This window comes from Sorex araneus, chromosome 5 (assembly GCF_027595985.1).
Source record: "Sorex araneus isolate mSorAra2 chromosome 5, mSorAra2.pri, whole genome shotgun sequence".
Classification (NCBI taxonomy): domain Eukaryota; kingdom Metazoa; phylum Chordata; class Mammalia; order Eulipotyphla; family Soricidae; genus Sorex; species Sorex araneus.
In genome coordinates this window covers 89,603,503-89,621,606 of record NC_073306.1, presented here as the reverse complement: position 1 = coordinate 89,621,606, position 18,104 = coordinate 89,603,503, and the positions used below count along the sequence as shown (strand labels likewise).

General features: G+C 59.7%; 1 protein-coding gene across 5 annotated transcripts in view; it reads left to right on the top strand.

The window, feature by feature from the left end:
- Nucleotides 1-18,104, top strand: part of KCNC4 (potassium voltage-gated channel subfamily C member 4) — a 44,354-nt gene that overhangs the window by 3,720 nt on the left and 22,530 nt on the right. The window contains exons 2-4 of one of the 5 annotated variants that reach the window (XM_055139179.1): nt 7,646-8,582; nt 10,251-10,454; nt 14,865-16,013. In XM_055139179.1, coding sequence (XP_054995154.1) covers nt 7,646-8,582; nt 10,251-10,454; nt 14,865-14,917 — 1,194 coding nt within the window. In that variant the 3' untranslated portion in view covers nt 14,918-16,013. The other 4 variants (XM_004620081.3, XM_055139178.1, XM_055139182.1 and 1 more) reach the window with 4 other exon arrangements.

The window sequence follows — 18,104 nt, the reverse complement described above, 5'->3', positions numbered from 1 at the left end:
GATGCTTAAGAGCTGAGCCTGCCAACCATCCCTGGTCTCCAGTCCTCATAGTCCCGAGCCTTCGTACCCCACAGTCCTTCCACTCTTGGGCCAGACTCGGTGGGAAGAATACATTATCTCGCAAGTGGGGGGCCTGGGTTCCATTCATTCTTTCCCTGCATCAGTAAAATAATGTAAGACAGGGTGAGGTGGGAAAGGAGAAGATAAGATGAAATCAGATAAGGAGGTCAGATAAGACAGGCAGCCTCTCTTTAGAGAGCATTCCCTAGACGCTTTGCTCCGCATGAACTGGCAGCTGGCATAAGCCCCACTTATACACTGAGGCTCTCAGAGGGCCCGTCGCCTGTCCGAGATCACGTAGCTCTGTGGAGGGGGCCTGGGACGCAGACCCCACGATTGCTCGTGCAGCTCCCCAAGCACGCTGATGGCAGACTGGAGAGACAACTGGGAACGTTCTTGGGTTCCTGGGGATGAAATCTCAAAGCCCAGGGAAGATGGGGGGCACTGAAGGGACCATTTCCCTGTTGCCCCTGTCTCCCTGTCTCCCCCTTCCTACCCCAGACCCATGCCTCTGCCCTCCTCCCCTGCCCTGTGGTCTGTGTGCAGCCCTTCCTTGGGGACCTGCGCCTCCCCCAGGCATGGGGTGCTGTATGGGGTGCCCTGTGGGAGAGTAGTGGGGTCAGCCCCAGGTGTCTGCCTAGCTGGTTGAGCTGCACCTTGTGCCAGGTTTACAGGGAAAGCGAACAGAGAGGGCCAGGGAGCCTGTGGCCTAGTGACTGGCCTGGCCCTTGGGTCCTTTCCTCTCAGATGATTTCAGCCCAGTGCTGCCCAACTTCCCCCATGACTGGGCCCAGAGGAGCGGGCCCAAAGGACGGGTGGTTGCTGGCTCAGCTGAGGACCTGCTGCCCGCACTGCAGGCTCGGCAAGGGCTCAGCCATGGCCAGGCTGGCATCCCAGTGTGAAAGGGACCAGAACTGGAGAATCAGGCAAACAGGATGGTTTTTAATGGCCCAGGACACCCCTTCCACACCTCCAGTCTTACAATGAGGTTTCCAGGACTGGACTCTCTCTCCGTTATCAGCCGTGTTAAGGATGTGAAATCTTGTTTGGCTCAATCAGCCCCTAGATTGTTTTTCCTTGTCTGGGAAGAGGGGGTGACCCAAAGGATCCCCAAGGCCCCCAGGAGCCAGCTGGAACTGAGTCAGGCGTTGTTTCTAGCATCTCATGAGCTCAGGCCAGGCCAAGATTTAAGCCTTGTGGGCTGCTCAACCAGAATCCTGGGCACCCGAGCCAACAGTGCCGAGGGGACCCTGAACCTCCATTTCTTCCTCCCTCGAATCGCTTACTTTGGAGCTGGGGGCTCTCCCAGGACATAGAGAAAGAAGGGAAACTGGACGTCTTGGTTCCCCGTCCTCAGACAGAGGGTGAAATCAGGCTTCCTGGGCACCCCTTCAGGAGGCCCTGAATGTCCCCGGCCGCCTGTCGCCCGGATGGAGCTGGATGGTAGGCTGGGCAGGCTCTGAGCTGAGGAAAACCAGAATGTGGGGCAGGGGCTGGGTGCCCTGGCTCCCCCAGACAGCAGGAGGAGTGGAGAGGGCCCTAGACCACGGGCTTGCCCTGAGACCACCTCACAGCCTCTTTTTGGGCCTGTTTTCTTCCACCTCTGAACAGACCAGCATTTGCCTCTGAACATCTTGCCTCTGGCTGATGAGGTGTTTTTGCTTGTTACCGTCTGTGGTGGGGTGTAAAGTCAGGGGGGCGGTAAATAAACTTGGGTTATTTTGGAGAGTTAGGAACAGGCAGGAGGAGCGTCATGTCAGGCAGCTGGGCCTGGGAACAGGGTGCCCAGGCTCCTTGGCTCTGCCTCTCACCAGCCCTGTGCCAGCCTTGCCCCTCAACCCTGGCCTGCTGTGCCCCGGGTGCTTCTACCCTGGCTGGTATCTTTCAGATGGCGTGATGGTGACTTGGAGAGTTGCAGCACCCGCAGCTCCCTCTGTCCCCCTTAGGGTTGCTGACCAGCCCGACTTTGGTGGTCTCCCCGTGACTGGGGGAAAACAGCCACCTTGGAGCCTGTCATGGAGAAAACGTTTCCTGGGGACTTCCTGCGTATCACACAATGAGTTGGGCCTTGGTAAATGTGAAGCTGAGTCTGAGGTGGTTCCTTTTGGAGAGCCAGGCCAGGTGGACGGGGTGCAGGGCGACAGGTAACAAGAAATGCTGCAAACAGTACAAGATAGAGGGGTCAGGGAGTGAGCTCAGGTGGTGGAGAGCACTGGCCTAGCATGTGTGAGCCCTGAGTTCTGTCCCCAGCACCACATGTCCCAGCCCCCCGCAAGCCCCCTTCACCTCCAGCCCCACTGGTTATAGCCCCTATTAAGAATATAGAGGCGGGACTGGAGAGAGCGCAACAGACTTTGCATGTAGACATCCCGGGTTCCATCCCTGGCACCACATGGTCCCCTGAGCACCACTTGGAGTATCCTCAGAGACAATTGTAGCCCCAAGTGCCAATGGACAGTGTGACCCCTCACTAAAGGATAGATAAAGAAGGTGAAAGGTGCTTTAGATAATAAAGTGCAGTTGGAGATAAGGAGAGGCAGTGCTAAACTCCACCTGTCTCTGATGTGGTGTTCAGGGGAGTGTGTGTGCAGGGAAGCTGATGTGAGAGCCTCCGAGTGGGGAGGGTTGGCCCCCTGGCTAATTTAGCTTCCCTGAGTGAGTTTTAGAAGGCAGCAGGTTATACATAAGTACATAAGGGGAGAAACCTTCCCCATAGGTAGAGCAGTTAGGGACGAGGGGATTTACTGGCCCGGGGAGCAACAGAAGCAGAGGCTGGACAGCACAGGTGACCCAGGTGGGCAGTCATGGAAAAGGGCAGATGTTGGATGATTGGATCCGGGTCAGGCATCGGATTGGACCAAATCCTCCTGGGACCTGGTCTTGCTGGCTCTGGGCAGCCCGAAGAGGCCCCAAGTGTTGGCTTGGTGGGAACACACAGAGGCTGGATCTGGATTTGACTGGTGGTGGAAACAGGCCATGGTCAGAGTCTTGGAGGAGTCAATAGAGGACAGGAAATGAGGGCGGGGATCCTTTGATTGGGACTTGGGCATCCTGTCCCAGGGCAGACCTTTCACCATAACAACCGCTCCCGCCCTTGCTGGATCCAGGACCACCCAGAGCTGCCTCCCTGGCAGATTCCCTCTTGCCAAGTCCGAGCCCTCAGGGCTGCCCAGTCTCTTTCTGGAACTCCTGGCCACTGGGCTTTGCTTGCCCAGAAGGCTCAGCCCTTTCTCCCCTCCGCAGGCCTCTGCTGTGTTGTTGACTGTGTTGTCAAATTTCACTTCATCCTTAACATAGGCTGTTGGCCACATGTCTTCTGTTTATCTGTCCGTCTGTGTACTCAGCCCCCACCCCCAGCCTGTGCCAGATCCCTGGGGCACTGTAGGCTCCAAGCTGAGCTTTACAAAATACCTCAACAGCCCTGAGGTAGGTTGGCCCCTTCTTACCTCTTCCACACACCTGAGGATACTCTGACCACCTAAGGGCCTTTGCACGATGTGTGTGGGTCCCTCAAAGCCCAAATCTTTGTCACTCCTTGGCCTGTGGAGCCATCACTGTGACCTGGAGGCCTTGCTGTGCACTCTGTCTGACACGATCCCCTACCCTCACCCTCTAACCCCCCTTTTCTCTCATCCTTGCCCCTAAGGCTGCTGGAAAGTGAGGTGTTGGGGGCAGGCAGAGTGTGGCTGTTTCCTGCTATTGCCAGTGCCTGGACACTGTTGGTGCTGCTTTCTGGTCTGTGAGCAAAGGATTTGAGAGTCAGAGAGGTTCAGAAATGGGCGGGAGGTCCCCCAGCAGGCAGCAGAGTCCCGCACGGGGCTCAGAAGTGTGTGACTTCACAGACCTACCAAGGACAGTCCAGGGTGACACTGGTCACAGGGCTGGCTGCCACCTGCAGCCCCCTGGTGCCTGGAAACAAACAAGTTCATAGTAGGACAGGCTCTGCCAGCAAGGGGGCCTCCGGTGGGGGGAGCCAGCAGGATGATGCTCTTACGGCTTCCCAGGAGCAGGAGCTGAGCTGCTGGACCCCTGCTCACGAGTCCTCTCCCCTGTGGGCACCCTGACCCTCTAGCAGATTCCAAGTCCCCCCTGAAGAAAACCAGAAGCTTCAGCCCTGGGGACCAGCCTCCACCCAGACAGCAGGGACGGGGTTCTGCCAGGATGCTTGTGCTAGGTCCGGGGTTCCAGCCCCTGATCTGCACTGCAGTGGGCCATGAAGACCTCAGCAGGAAGGGCGTTGAACTCGAAGCTTCTGTGATTCGTGGGGCAACAGGTCCTCCTCACCTTCATTCAGTAGCTGCCTGCAGGGGCTCCTGGTTGCTCTCCCCTGCCCTGCCATGGCACTCATGCTGTGCTGACTGCACTGAGTCCAGGGCGCAGTCACAGGGCTCGTCCTGGTGAGGGCTGGCGCTCCGTGCTTCTTCCCCAGGAAGGCGGCTCTCAGCACAGCGTTCTGAGCAGGGCACCCAGGGCCTGGCCTGGACTTCTCGTTAGGGGCTGTGGGTGCACATGCCTCACCTCTGCCCTGGGCCTCTGTCCCTGGAGGCCTGTGGCAGCCCACAGAAGGGAGTTAGGCAGCAGGGCCTGCACTGAGAGAAATCTTTTGGTTTCGGGAGAAGGGAGTCATTTGGATCCTGTCACCCGGGCCCCACATCTCCATCTTCCCAGAGAGGGCCGGCTTCTGAGGGCAGCCCTGGAGATGCTACAGGAGTGGCTGGGCCCCGCCAGGGAGGCATCAGGAATGGGAACCCAGGGTCAGGACACCTGGCTCCGAATCCTGTCCCTCTGTTGGTTCTCTTGGGTCTCTGAGAAATGGGCACATGCCCCCACGCCATCTCTGAGAGGGTGGAGAGGAGGCCACTAGCAGCAGTACCTGTACTGAGACATTAAAACAAGCTCGAGTGAGTGAGCATGCTGGATTCTGCAGGCTGGTCCCTGAAACAGGAGGAGGCATGGCACGTCCCCACAGGGGCCATGCCCAGATGCTCGGGCAGCTGGGCCTCCTCTCCACACCCTCTGACCCTCTCTGTGCCCTTTAGCCCCTTTTCACACCTCCTACCCTTTCTCTGTGCCCTCTTCAGCCCCTTGACAGCTCTTCCTGAACTTGTTTTTCCACATCATCACTAATTAACCCCACACCCCAGCTCCCCAGAGAGGCATAACTCCTCCTGGCTAACTCTTCCTCAGAGAGTGCAAGTTCCTGCTTCCTGTGCTTCCTAGAGGAGAGGCTACGCTGTCCCCACACCACCCTGCAGTGGGTAGTCACCACCACTAGCCCTAGATGAGCCCTTGGCCTCAGGCTGCTTATATTACCTTAACTTGCACCCTTAGCAGCAAGATCAGCCCCCAAGCAAGGAATTTGATCTCTACCCTGAGTGCTGGGGAACAGTGTGGGGACCAGTTGGGATCAGGTCTGTGCCTGCTCCCCTCAGTCTCCTGGTTCGGGGTCAGCCCATTTGCATGTGCGTGCTGTGGAAGGGGAAATGTTCTAGGGGAGCCCCTTCTCCCTTGCCCAAGGGGTCCTTCCCTCAGAGGGGGCTTGAGGAGGGTGAGACGTGGTCTGCAGAGATTGGGGAGTCTTTGAAGTTAAACCAAGTATGCTCACCCCTGCTTCTGGGCTGTGCGACCTGAGGCCAGTATACAACCTTCCTGATCCTGTTGGAATGAGATGCTCAGGCCTCTTAGAGGACTGGAGGCGAGAAGGTAAACACACACAGCCATGCACACTCATGCACCCATATACATGCACATATTCACATACATATAGTCACACACAGCCATGCATTCTCATGCACATACATACATAGTCGCTCACACACTCACAGTCACCCACACATACATACAGTCACATTCACACACAGTCACACACGCACTGTCACATACTCTCACAGACATTCACTCTCACAGACATTCATTCATTCATACAGACATTCATATACACAATCACAGTCATGCACACTCTCATGCACAAACATTCACATGCACAGTCACATTCACACACATACACACAGTCACACACATACATTCACATACACAGTCACACACACTCATGCCCACACATCCATACACGATTCACATACACAGTCACAGACACACAGTGCCTGACTGTGTCATAGTTGCTGCATGCCAGTTCCCAAATTGCCCCCCCCCCCCATAAGACTGCTCCCCTCCAGTCTGGAGTCCTGGGGTGGTATAGAGGGCAAAGCACCTTCCTCCTTCCCAGAGCTCTGTGGTTGTGAACAAGGTGTGCCCCCACCTCTCAGTGCAGCCTCCCTGTGAGAGGTGCAATGGGGGTGTCAAGGGGCTTACCAAGTGGGAGTGGGGTGGGGCCATAGCTGTTCTCCATCTGCTGACTCTCAGTGCTCTGGTCAGTCGCTCCCCCCGCCCTCACTGAGGGCGACGCTGGGGCTGTGGAGCCCGGCACAGGAGCCTGAGAGTGGTGAATGGCAGTGCATGAATAACAGATGAAGGCCCTGGGATTGGTGTTATTACACATGCATTTCATCTCCATTCATAATGATCGGACACTTAAACCCAGCCGCTCCGCTGCCGCGCCGCTGTCATGCCCGCCAAGCTCTCAGCAGCTGTGTGCATCGGCGCTGACTCTCTAGCCCAGTGTCCCCTGAAATGCAGTCCTCTGGAAGGGGGGTTTCTCCAGGCAGACCGCCCCTTCCTTGCCCTGGGGAGTGCCCAGCGTCCTTTGGGGACTTCTTGTGGTTGGGCTCTGCTAAGGGGAGGGGAAAGAGAATGGGAGACTAGGGCTGGAGGAAATGGAGCCCATGCCGAGGAGATGGGGCACAGCAGGAGCTCCATCTCCACCTGCACTCCACTCGGACCAGGCCCAGTGGCTCTCCTGCCCTCTGTGGGGATGGCCCCGTGCCCTGGACCCCAGTGTTGCCCACTATTCAGAATCACTGGCAGGTTTGTTCAGACAGTGTCCAAACCTGCCTCCCCTAGTATTTCTCATCCCATGCATCGGGGTGGGGGAAGGGAGTGGGGAGGGAGAATTCACACCTCTGGTCCCAGCTAACATGCCACTACTTAAAGCCTCCTGACCCCAAGTAGGGTCTGAGCCTGCATCAGACCGAGAGCTGGTTAGAAATGCAGAGTCACAGGCTACTCCCAGCATCTGAACTGAACTACCTTTTTTTTTTTTGCTTCTGTGTCACACTCGGCGATGCACAGGGGTTACTCCTGGCTCTGCACTCAGGAATTACTCCTGACAGTGCTCTAGGGACCATATGGGATGCTGGGATTCGAACCCGGGTCAGCCGCTTGCAAGGCAAACGCCCTACCCATTGTGCAATCACTCCAGCCCAGAACTGCCTTTTAACATGATTTCCTTGGTACTGTCTCTGTCCCTTTGAGTTGTTGAATTTGCAGGGCGGGACTGGTGAGATATGGGCAGACCTGGCAGGGCCAGGATCCTTGCTCTGTTGCTCCAGACTGGGCCATTGGATCCCATCTCCCTCGCTCTGAGAATTGGCTCTGTGACCTGCAAACCCTGCCCTTCCTCAGCCAGCATCCACGTGGTGCTGGCCATGCCTCCCTGCTGACCACTGTCCCCGCTGTGCTCTGCCCGCAGGTGGTGGCCTTCACCTCTCTCTTCTTCATCCTGGTCTCCATCACCACCTTCTGCCTCGAGACACATGAGGCCTTCAATATCGACCGAAACGTGACGGAGATCCACCGTGTGGGGAACGTCACCAGTGTGCGCTTCCGGCGGGAGGTGGAGACGGAGCCCATCCTCACCTACATAGAGGGCGTGTGCGTGCTCTGGTTCACCCTTGAGTTCCTGGTCCGCATTGTGTGCTGCCCCGACACGCTGGACTTTGTGAAGAACCTGCTCAACATCATCGACTTTGTGGCCATCCTGCCCTTCTACCTGGAGGTGGGGCTGAGCGGCCTGTCCTCCAAGGCTGCCCGGGACGTGCTGGGCTTCCTGCGTGTCGTCCGCTTCGTCCGCATCCTGCGCATCTTCAAGCTCACGCGCCACTTCGTGGGGTTGCGGGTGCTGGGCCACACCCTGCGGGCCAGCACCAACGAGTTCTTGCTGCTCATCATCTTCCTGGCCCTGGGGGTGCTCATCTTCGCCACCATGATCTACTACGCTGAGCGCATCGGCGCCAGGCCCTCCGACCCACGGGGCAATGATCACACCGACTTCAAGAACATCCCCATCGGCTTCTGGTGGGCTGTGGTCACCATGACGACGCTGGGCTACGGGGACATGTACCCCAAAACCTGGTCAGGCATGCTGGTGGGGGCGCTTTGCGCGCTGGCGGGCGTGCTCACCATTGCCATGCCCGTGCCCGTCATTGTCAACAACTTCGGCATGTACTACTCGCTGGCCATGGCCAAGCAGAAGCTGCCCAAGAAACGGAAGAAGCACGTGCCCCGGCCGCCCCAGCTAGAGTCGCCCATTTACTGCAAGTCTGAGGGCACCTCTCCTCGGGATAGCACCTACAGCGACGCCAGCCCTCCTGCCCCTGAAGAGGGGTTGGTGGAGAGAAAACGGGCAGGTAAGATCGGGGGGCTGGGAAGGAATAGCCCCGTGTCCCGGAGGCCAGGGGTGTACCCCAGGGACTTGGAATTTGGGGCTGTGTTTCAGATGCCTTGGTGCCTCAGAGGCGGAGACAGGGGCAAGGGTCTTCCGTGTAACCTCATTGCTCCCTGCTCGTGCCAGCCCCTGAGTATCCCTCTCGAGCCAGGCTGCATGGGGACTGTCCCGCAGAAGTCCAGCATGGCACTCTGAGTCCATCTTGGCCACCCTGCCTGGGTGAGTGTGTCCTGAGCCCCAACTTTCCCCCTTCCTAAGCCTAGATTCCTTCCCTGGAAACTGGGTTACAGTACTCGCATCCTTACCCCCAGGTATGGATGTGGCGCCTGGGTGTGCCAGCATGGCAGTGCTCTGAGCAGGGGGCGGCCCTTTGCGGAGATGGGGGCTGCCACCCTTAATTGGCGCGCAGGGCAGCTGTTCCCCCAAGGTGCACCGACACATGAATCACTTCTTCCCAAGCGCTCGCGTCTGCTGTCTCTTGGCCTAATAAATGTGCTAACGTAACAGCAGTGGGAGGCGGCCTTCTGTTCGCCTGAGCTGGGGCTTCACATAGGAGGGAAGAGAGCCGGAGGGAGTGGCCCAGATGGTGTGGGGAGACGGAAGGGAGAGAGTGACCTGGATTTGGGTGGGGCACTGAGGGTTGCAGACCTGCCCTGGGCTGGGGCATGGTGAGGTGGGGTGGGTGGGGGGAAGTTAGCTTCTCTGAGCCAGGACACAGGAGGAGAGGCGGTTTTACCCACAGCACAGAGGGTTAGTTTGGAGGAGGGGTGTGGGGTCCACCTGGTGAGTGTGGAAGCTGCTGGAGGCCAGGCCCTTGGGAGCCTGGGCCTGGGCCTGGAGTCTCATGGTCTCCTGGCTGGGCCCAGGAATGTGGCCCCAAATGCCAACCTATGGGGGTGGGTGCCCGTAGGACAAGCTTCTCACACCCACCATCATCCTGGGGTCCTTCTGGGTCCTTCTGGGGAGGGACCTTGGGGGAATAGTCTTCCTCCAGCTCCCACTCTCCCCCACCAGGTGGAACCCCTTCCGGGTCCCCACTCTGCTCTCCCAGCCAGTCCTCAGGGCAACTCGCCCTTAGACCTATTCAGACTTCACAGGAGCCCCCACGCCGCAGGCCCCTGCCATGGTGAGGCCATCCCGGCTCAGGCCAGGGCCAAACTTAGGGGTTCTCCCCTTCAGACTAAGGTTCAGCTACACCCTCACTGTTCCCTGAAGAGCAAGGGGGTGCTGGAAGGACCCCCGGGAGCAGATTGGCATCCCCAGAGGCCTCCCCAGACAGGTGAACCCAAGAGCAGAGGGCTGGGCTGCTGGTGCCTAATAATCAGGGTCTGCAGAGGCTGCTGGCGGTGAGAGCCCCAATGTTGGATCAGCGAGAGACGATGCCCCCCAACCCTGCCTTGTTGGAGGGAAGCAGACTTAGCCAGGTGGCAGATGGGGAGGCCCTGTTGCAGGGTATCCAGCTCCAGGCAGCATCCTGGCACCCAGGGGCACCCTCTTCAAGGCTCTGGGCCACCTCCTGGCCCTGGTGCCTAACAGTCCCATCCTCAGATGGATGGGACAGTGGCCCTCAGGTGTGGGACCCGAGAGACCCTGGTGGCCCTCACCCTGCCTCTCCTATCTGCCCCTCTAGACTCCAAGCAGAACGGAGACGCCAGCACGGTGCTGTCGGATGAGGAGGGGGCCGGCCTCACGCAGCCCCTGGCCTCAGGCCCGGCCCCCGAGGAGCGCCAGGCCCTGCGGCGCGCAGGCACCCGAGACAGGAACAAGAAGGCGGCCGCCTGCTTCCTGCTCAGCGCGGGGGACTACGCCTGTGCCGACGGGAGCGTGCGGAAAGGTACGGCGCCCCAGGCTGGGCTCGAGGCCCCCCAGAGCTCCCCGCACGCCCTGCGCTCCCCTCCACCTCGGAAGCCGTGGCCACCATCTCCTCTGCCCTGGACACGCCCCCGCGTATAGGAGGGGTGGCCGGGTAGGAAGGCCCTAGAATGGCCCCCGCCCTGCCCCCACCCTGGTGCGCTAGAATGGGCCCTGCCCCACCCCCAGTCTCAGCCTGACCCCTCCTCTCTGGGGCTCCCCCAGGACTCTCAGGAGTCAGGGGTAAGTGCTCGAGAGGTCTCCAGAGAACTGTCCGCCTGTGTCAGGTCCCTGCCTTTGAGTCACCCCCCATTCCCCACGCTGGAATTAGCTCTGCCCTTCAGGAAGAGCTAGAGGAACCCGAGGAGACAGCATCTCCTCTGAGGTGCAGTGGGGGTTCCGGAGAGCCCCTGGGAGCAGCCCTGGCATCCTGTGAAGTGGGGCCGGATGCTTCCGCAGGCCCCAAGCCTGCAACAGGGCCATAGGCAGTGCTGGGACAAGTGATTACAGCCTAAATGGCAGCAGGAGCCACCAGGAGCCAGCGGGGACGGGAGGAGGCAGGACTCACTCGACCACCTGGTTCCTTCTCGATGGGGTCCCCACCTGAGCTCCCGAGGTACCAGCCTCAATTCACCTGGGACAAAGCTTTTCCATGGGTTTGGTACCATCTCACCAGCCCTCTGTACCCTGAGCCCCCACCCCCACCCTCCCCATTGTCCCCCAGACCCAGGCAGGGTTGAGGAAGTCAGGGACAGAGGCTGCTGCGGGGGTGACCGTGAAGCTGTCTCCTCGCTTAGCCCCTGAGGATGTGGCCTGGTCTGGCCTACCCAGCCCGTGCCCCGCCTGGGGCCCCTTCCCTGGCCCGCTCAGCTCTGACCCACGGGGCTCCTGGGTACTGTGAGACCTTGGCAGCACAGGGGGTGTTTGCCTTGTTGGGCACAGAGTCTGTAGCAGTCCAGCACCAGCCAGAACGAGCCTGAGGCCCAGCTCAAGGGCAGCAGGTGGGGTCTCTCCTGGAACCCTCTACCCCCTTGCCCACAGTCATCAGAATTGAGATGAGCTTGTTTCTTCAGTTTCTCACTGAAGGGGTTTCACACTGTCCTCCTTCAGACCCAGAGCCTGGCCTCTTCAGAGCCATGCCAGGGGGTCCCCAGCCTCTGGGTGGAGTGCTGAGTACCCCTGAGCCAGCAGGCATGCTGAGACCTCAGCAGTTTGGGCGAGAGGCCATGAGGGAGCAGGCCTGAGGGATCTGGAGGAGCGGAGATTGGGTCTCACCTGGGAAGGGGCAGCACGTGGGAACTGGGGGGGCAGGGGGCAGATGGCGGGGTGCCTGTGCCCCGTAGCTGTGTCTCGTGGGACCCGGCTGCTCGCTTTCCAAGATGCCTCCACACTGCTTCTTGGCAACCAGCGCTCAGCTCAGCCAATTAGAGTGACCTTCCAGAGGGAACAGGTGGGTTGCCGGGAAACAGGCCTGGCGAGCAGGTGTGGCATCCATGCCACCCACCGCAGCCCTGCATGCCAGGCACCTTTCCCGAGGCTGCCCTGACTGCCGTGCCCTCTGACCCCTGTGCCTTTTCTTCACCAAGGCCGTGAAAAGTCCTGGAGTCTAACCAACATAACGGGAGCCGCAGGAAGCAGTCTGGGGCTGTCTCCACTGGCATCACGGTTCAGCTCGCCCCACCCTGCAAGGAAACTCCTGCTTCCCCCCACCCTGCACCGCCCCGCCAGCCCCCCACCCAGACACTCGGCCCCTTAGCTGCACTGGGGACATAGCCCGAGTCCAGCCTGCTTCCTCCTGCTGTGTTCTGGGGCGCTGGGCAGGAGGCTGGGGATTCAGGCCCCCAAGATGCTGGACTCCAGAATCTGGGATCTGGGGCAACTAGGATGATCAGGGTGACCCCCACCACCTCCAGCCTGAGCAAAGAGGGCAGAGCTGCCCCTCTCGGGGCCACATCTTAATCAGGGCAGATACACTTTGCACTTCCCACGTGGCCTCCCACTCACAATCATTGATTATGTCTGTCTGTCTGTCCATCCCTCACCCACACCAGCGAGAGTCAGGTTGCCCTGTGGGGTCTTCCTGCTACTGTCTAGGGCATTAGGGCCGCTTCTGGGCTTCTGGGGGGACGAGACCTGCTGGTCCCCAGCTCCGGTAGGGGGTCTGGAGTCAGCTCCCGGACTGGCTGCCTGGCTCAGGGACCCCTTCTCTCTGGGGAGCTTGGGCCCAGGTTCTGGGGTGACACCCCAGGTGGTGCCCTGCCTCCCAGCTGCACCCCGAGCCATGGCATCTCTGCTTCCTTGGCTTCCCTGGACCGTTGGCTGCTGCGTTCTCCCTCTGCCTCCGCCCCGCAGCCCTGCGTTCTGAGTCACCTGCCACTCCCTGCCAGCCCCGCACTCTGTCTTCCTGCCAGAACCGGAGACTCGGCTCATTTCTATAATTAAGTGTATTCATTTACCTAACGAGCCCGCCAGCCGGGGTACACCCCAAGCAGGGGCCGAGCAGGGGAAGTGGGGACACAACCGTCCTGCCCCCCACCCCACCTGCTCCCTTGCAGGTGCCCTGCCCCACCTGGGGAGTGCCGAGCTGCAGGCAGTGCTGGAGTGAGGCTTCTGTCCCCCTGCCCCCCCAACCCGGGAACACCTTAGACAAGACACTTCCTGTTTCACCTGATGGGAATTAGACCTGACAGCGAGCCCAGCTGCGGCCAGGCCAGTGTGAGCGTCAGGTTATGCAACTTGGTCTCACCAGTGACTCGGGAAGGTTCCAGCCTCCCTGGTCTTTCCAGGGTTGGGGAAGAAAAAGGGCTTGACAGCCCGGGGAACTCAGCAGGAGGCTGGGGACTTGGGGGATGGGGACAACCTCTAAAGGTGACCAGGGAGATAGATTTTGTCACTGGGGTGGGGGTGGTGAAAGGCCATGTCAGAAGCACCCCCACTTCTGTGCCCAGACTTGGGAGTGCCCTGGCCTGCAGAATCTCCTCAAGGGGTCTCTGGGACCACCCCAGACCTGTTTTGTCTGTGGGCCCGCCTCCCATTTGCCCTCAAAGCCAAGTCCCCCACCCCCCAGAGCATTGAGACACAGGGTGTCTAGTTTAGTTCCTTCTGAGGCACTGGGGCAGGCACACAGGCCAGACTCTTCTCCCCCTCCCTGTTCACGGGCAGGCCAGCCCAGGACAGGCCCTGACAGCACCAGGACCATGCGCCTGAGCCCCCTTTTCCTTGCCTTTCTGGTGCAGGGAGCCGAGGCGGCTATTTCTGTGGCAACCCTCAAGTTGTCAAGAGCCCAAGTTTCCACGGCACCCACCGCCTCCTTCCTTCGCTTCCTCCCACAGGGACGGGCCTGCTCACGGCACCCCTCCGCTGGGCACAGATGTCCCAGCGACAGGAGGCAGGAGAGCCAGGCTGGAGCCCCCGATGCTGGGGAGACAGCTCCCCACAGCCCCTGGGCACCCAGGCTCCAGTGAGGGAGAGTTGGGGCCTCCTTATCGGGACCCCTGAAGTGGGGGCTGTGGGTCCACTTCCTTTCTGACCCTTCCTCCGACTTGCCCAGCACCCCTGGAAGCGCAGAGAGCCCCACTATGTGCAAGGGGGGAGGAGTCTGCCTGAGCCTCAGTTTACCCTGGGTCCCCCTTGACTTCTAGAAGCTTCCCCACAGGGCTGGGCTGCCCTGACAGCAGCTGTTCATCTTCCCCTCCAGGACCCCTTCCCAGCACCCAGGGTAGTGCGGGCAGGACAGGCGGTAGCTGGTCATTCTGACAGCCCGGGCCACACGGGTTGGGGTTGGGGACTGTCCTTACCTGCCTGGAGCCAGGGCTGGGAGCACCTTTGAAAGAATTCCTGTGCCCTTACCAGAGAGAGAATTTGCTGTCCCCCCCAAGGGCACTACTGTCCCAGCTGAGGAGACCCTCCAAGGGCTCACTGGCTCCCACTTCTGAGACCAGCACCTGCTGCCTCAGCTGGTGGCACTCTGCTGGCCGGCCTGGACCAGCGCCTTCACCAGCTCCTCAGGACTATGGCAGGTCCAGGGCATGCACGAGGCCCTGGGGACGGGGCTCAGACAGTCACCTTCCCTGCTCCCTCTGTGCCCGATGGCAGAGCTGGGATCCCTCTCCTCAGTGCCTTGGACCTCGTGGCTTTGGTGCTCTCTGGAGCCCTGCCATCCCCACTGAGTCTCCTTGGGCCGGAGCTAAGGGGCCGGGGCGGGGCGGGGGAGCACCAGAGGGGCTACCGCCTCTTCCTGGCCGCCACTGCTGTCCAGATCTTTGTGCTGGGTCCCCCAGGTCCCCGCACCTCTGCCTCTGCCTCAGCCCGAAGCCCAGGGGGCTGGCTGCCGCTTCCCGCTAACTTCTCACTCTTTGTCTCTCCCTCTCTCTTGCTGCACTCCCCCCAGAAGGCACGGTTGAGCCGAAAGCGTGCGTCCCAGTGTCTCACACCTGTGCTCTTTAAACAGAGACCTGCCAAGACGCCCTCTCGTCCAACTATGCCCAAGCCGAAGTCCTCACCCTCTCTTAAAGCGGCACCAGCGCGCGAGAGACGGGCAGACAGACAGAGCCAGAGGCTTAGGGAGAACTCTGGAACCCAGGCAAGAACCTGCCCCGGGAAGGACTCAGATATCCTTGCTGGCACAGGACTGGTGGAAGAGCTCCCGCGTGCCCCTCGGGCGGGCAGGGCCGGGGTGGGACTGCTGTGTTCTGTTGTACATTGCAGAGATCTCTGTATGCGCACATAGTATCTATATTCATACATACTGTACTCTCGTGTGTAGTGTTCTGCTCCTGGTGGTCCGTCTTTGTTAGGCTGCATCTCCCCACGCCTCCCCCGCCCCAGCCCATGCCCCACTCCCCACCCCCGCTGCCCCTTCGCTTCTCCTTCCCTCTGCCCTGTTTTGGTTTTTGGTTTTTGGTTTTCTTTTTCTGGTGAACATGTGTGTGGAATGTCCCAAGGAAAGAGCACCTGGGGATTGCCAGTCCTTCTGGGGTGGGGGTGGGAGGTCCAGGTGGACTCACATATACTGGCTTACTGGCCTACCAGCCCCACCCCACCCCAGACTGGGGTTCTACCTCCCACCCCATGCCCCAGTTAAGGGGGAACTTCGAGGGGCTCCTCTGCAGCCAACCCACTCCTACCCCCACCCCCCGCCCGCTCCTCTACCTGCCCTGGGGCCTGGACTGAGGGGGGATCTTGTTCTTTTTCATTTTTTTTTCATTTTGTTATTTATGTCTCCTTCGTCTGTTTGTTCTCAATGCTGCTGGGCCGACAGGCAGGGAAGGGGTCTGTCTGCCCTCCTGGCCCGGGGGTCTGAGCAGGGGCGCTTCGGGGAGGCCAGCTGCAATACTGTACACCCTGGCCGCTGGCCAGAGGATACGTGCAATAGCAGAGGCCCGGCCGCCCCTTCAGCCGTGGCCTCTGCCCGCCTAGCTCCCCTAGTCTGATGCCATCCCCTGTGTGTATGAGGCACGCCTGGCCGGGCCCTGCCGCCCTGTCCGCATGCCTTCGACCGCCACGCTCTTGCTCAAGCCCAATAAAGACATCCGGAGCCTCACCGCTGTGTGTTGCCTGCCTCCATTTCCCCTCTCGACTCAGGCCCTGGGGCCTGCTCAGGGGACCTCCCGCAACCCCAAATCCCAGCAGTGCTCTGAGCACTCTGCGGAGGAGCTTGGCTGCACGCCCTCCCCTCCTTTCAGATCCACCCGGGCATGTCAAGGCTGTGTGACCAGCCCATGGCCTGAGAAGGGTAACCCCTGAGGACCACTGCAGGGTGCGGACAGAGGGTCTCCTGGGTGCAGACGGGTGTGTGTGGGTTAGTCCTGGCCCTTCCTGTCACTGCTTACAATACATGAGTTGGTTGGAGGGTCTCTGGGGTGCTCAGAAGGGTCTCTACCCTTGGCTGAGTGCTCAGTTGTCACTGAAGAAGCCCTGACCCCTCCCCATCTGGCCCGCTCCCCCCACCCCCACGCTGGGCTGGGTGTGGTTTTGCCCCTACTCCCTTTCCTCTCAGCTCTAAACTTTAGAGGGGCCTGGAGTCAGGCCCCCCCACCCACATTCTCTGTCAGGAACGTGGATGACTGCATCCCTGCTTCAGAGACAAGGACTAGAAAGACCCACCCCGCATCTTGTGCACACACGGGAGTGACCCCCCCACCCCAGGAACTGTTGCCCGCCGTCCCGTTGTCCCCATGGGCTTCTGAGCTGTCTATGTTGAGTCACACAGTGGAAAGAGGGGCACCCAGGGATGCTGGGGTGAGATGGTAGGACCCCGGAGAGGGGAGAGGCAAAGCATCTGAGAATCCGGACTGGCAGCCTGCTCGCTGGAGGGGAGGGAAAGGGAGGGGAGGCAAGGTGTGGCAGGCAGCCAGTTGTCAATTAAGGATAAAATCTCCCGCACTGAGGGCGGGAGCGGCCTGAACACACTCCCCCCAAGAAGAGCCATTTGCAGCCAGGCCGGCCTGGGAGAAGCTCGCCGAGAGATAATGGGATGTGCTGCTGGCTCCGTAATGATATTACACACCAGGGCCGCATCCAGAGCGACCGATGCCAGGGTGGGTTTATTGTTGTTTATAGATGGATGTGGAGCCATTTTCTGATCAGGAACTAAGAAGCCTGAGCCCAACAGAACCAGATGCTGGGATGTGTTGGGGGACTTCTTGTGGGGACCAAGATGCGGCCCTGGCTCACTGGGACATCTTGAGACCCCCGAGGGGAGAGGGGTGGTGTGCAGGAGGCTGCAGTTCAGAGAGGAAGGCCCAGACTCCCTACACCCCCAAACTGCAGGCTCCAGGAAGACGGGCTCTGGCTTCCTGTGGGCCCCTGCTAGAGTTGATCCCCAGTGAGGATCCGTTTAGAAGGAGAGGACATGGGAGCCGGAGAAGATGGCTCAGTGGGCAGGGGCACAGGAGTCCCACATGGTCCCCTGAGCACCACCAGAAGCAGCCACTGAGCACTGAGGCAGGAGTAACCCCTGAGCACCATCCAATGAAATCCAAAATCAACTACAAGAATGGGAAGCCATGCAGATCAAAACTGACACTGGTGGACAGAGAGATGACACAGGGATTAGGGCATTTGCCTTGCGTGCAGCTGCCCAGGTTTGATCCCTGACGTCAAATATGGTTCCCTGAGCATCACCAGGAGGAGCATCACCTGAACGAAGCCAGAGGCAAAAGTAAACCCTGAGCACCATCAGGTATGGCTTCAAAACAAACAAAAAGCTGATGTTGGGAGACACGCACGTTTGCGTGCTGTCTCTACGGATGTTTAGAGCCTGGGAGAGTTTGCTCCACTGGAATAGAAGAGGAAGAGGAGAAGTCAGTGAGGCTGCTACAGACCTGCCCTCGGCACTTAGCACATGGTCCTTGTGACAAGCAGGGCGATACTGCAGAGGAGCGTCGTGGAAAGAATCAGCCCAGTGACAACCATTTAGTTGGATGGCCACTCCTTTCCAACAGGTGCTATGATTAGCTGCATCTCTTGGGAAGGGGTGAGCATGTGTGTATATGTGTGTGTGTGTGTGTGTGTGTGTGTGTGTGTGTGTGTGTGTGTGTGGTGGGGGGATTCCAAACTGTCAGGAATGAGTCAGTGCTTAGCAGTGCATGCAGCACTTCTGCAAACACATCCTTTGTGGATGTTTCTCCAT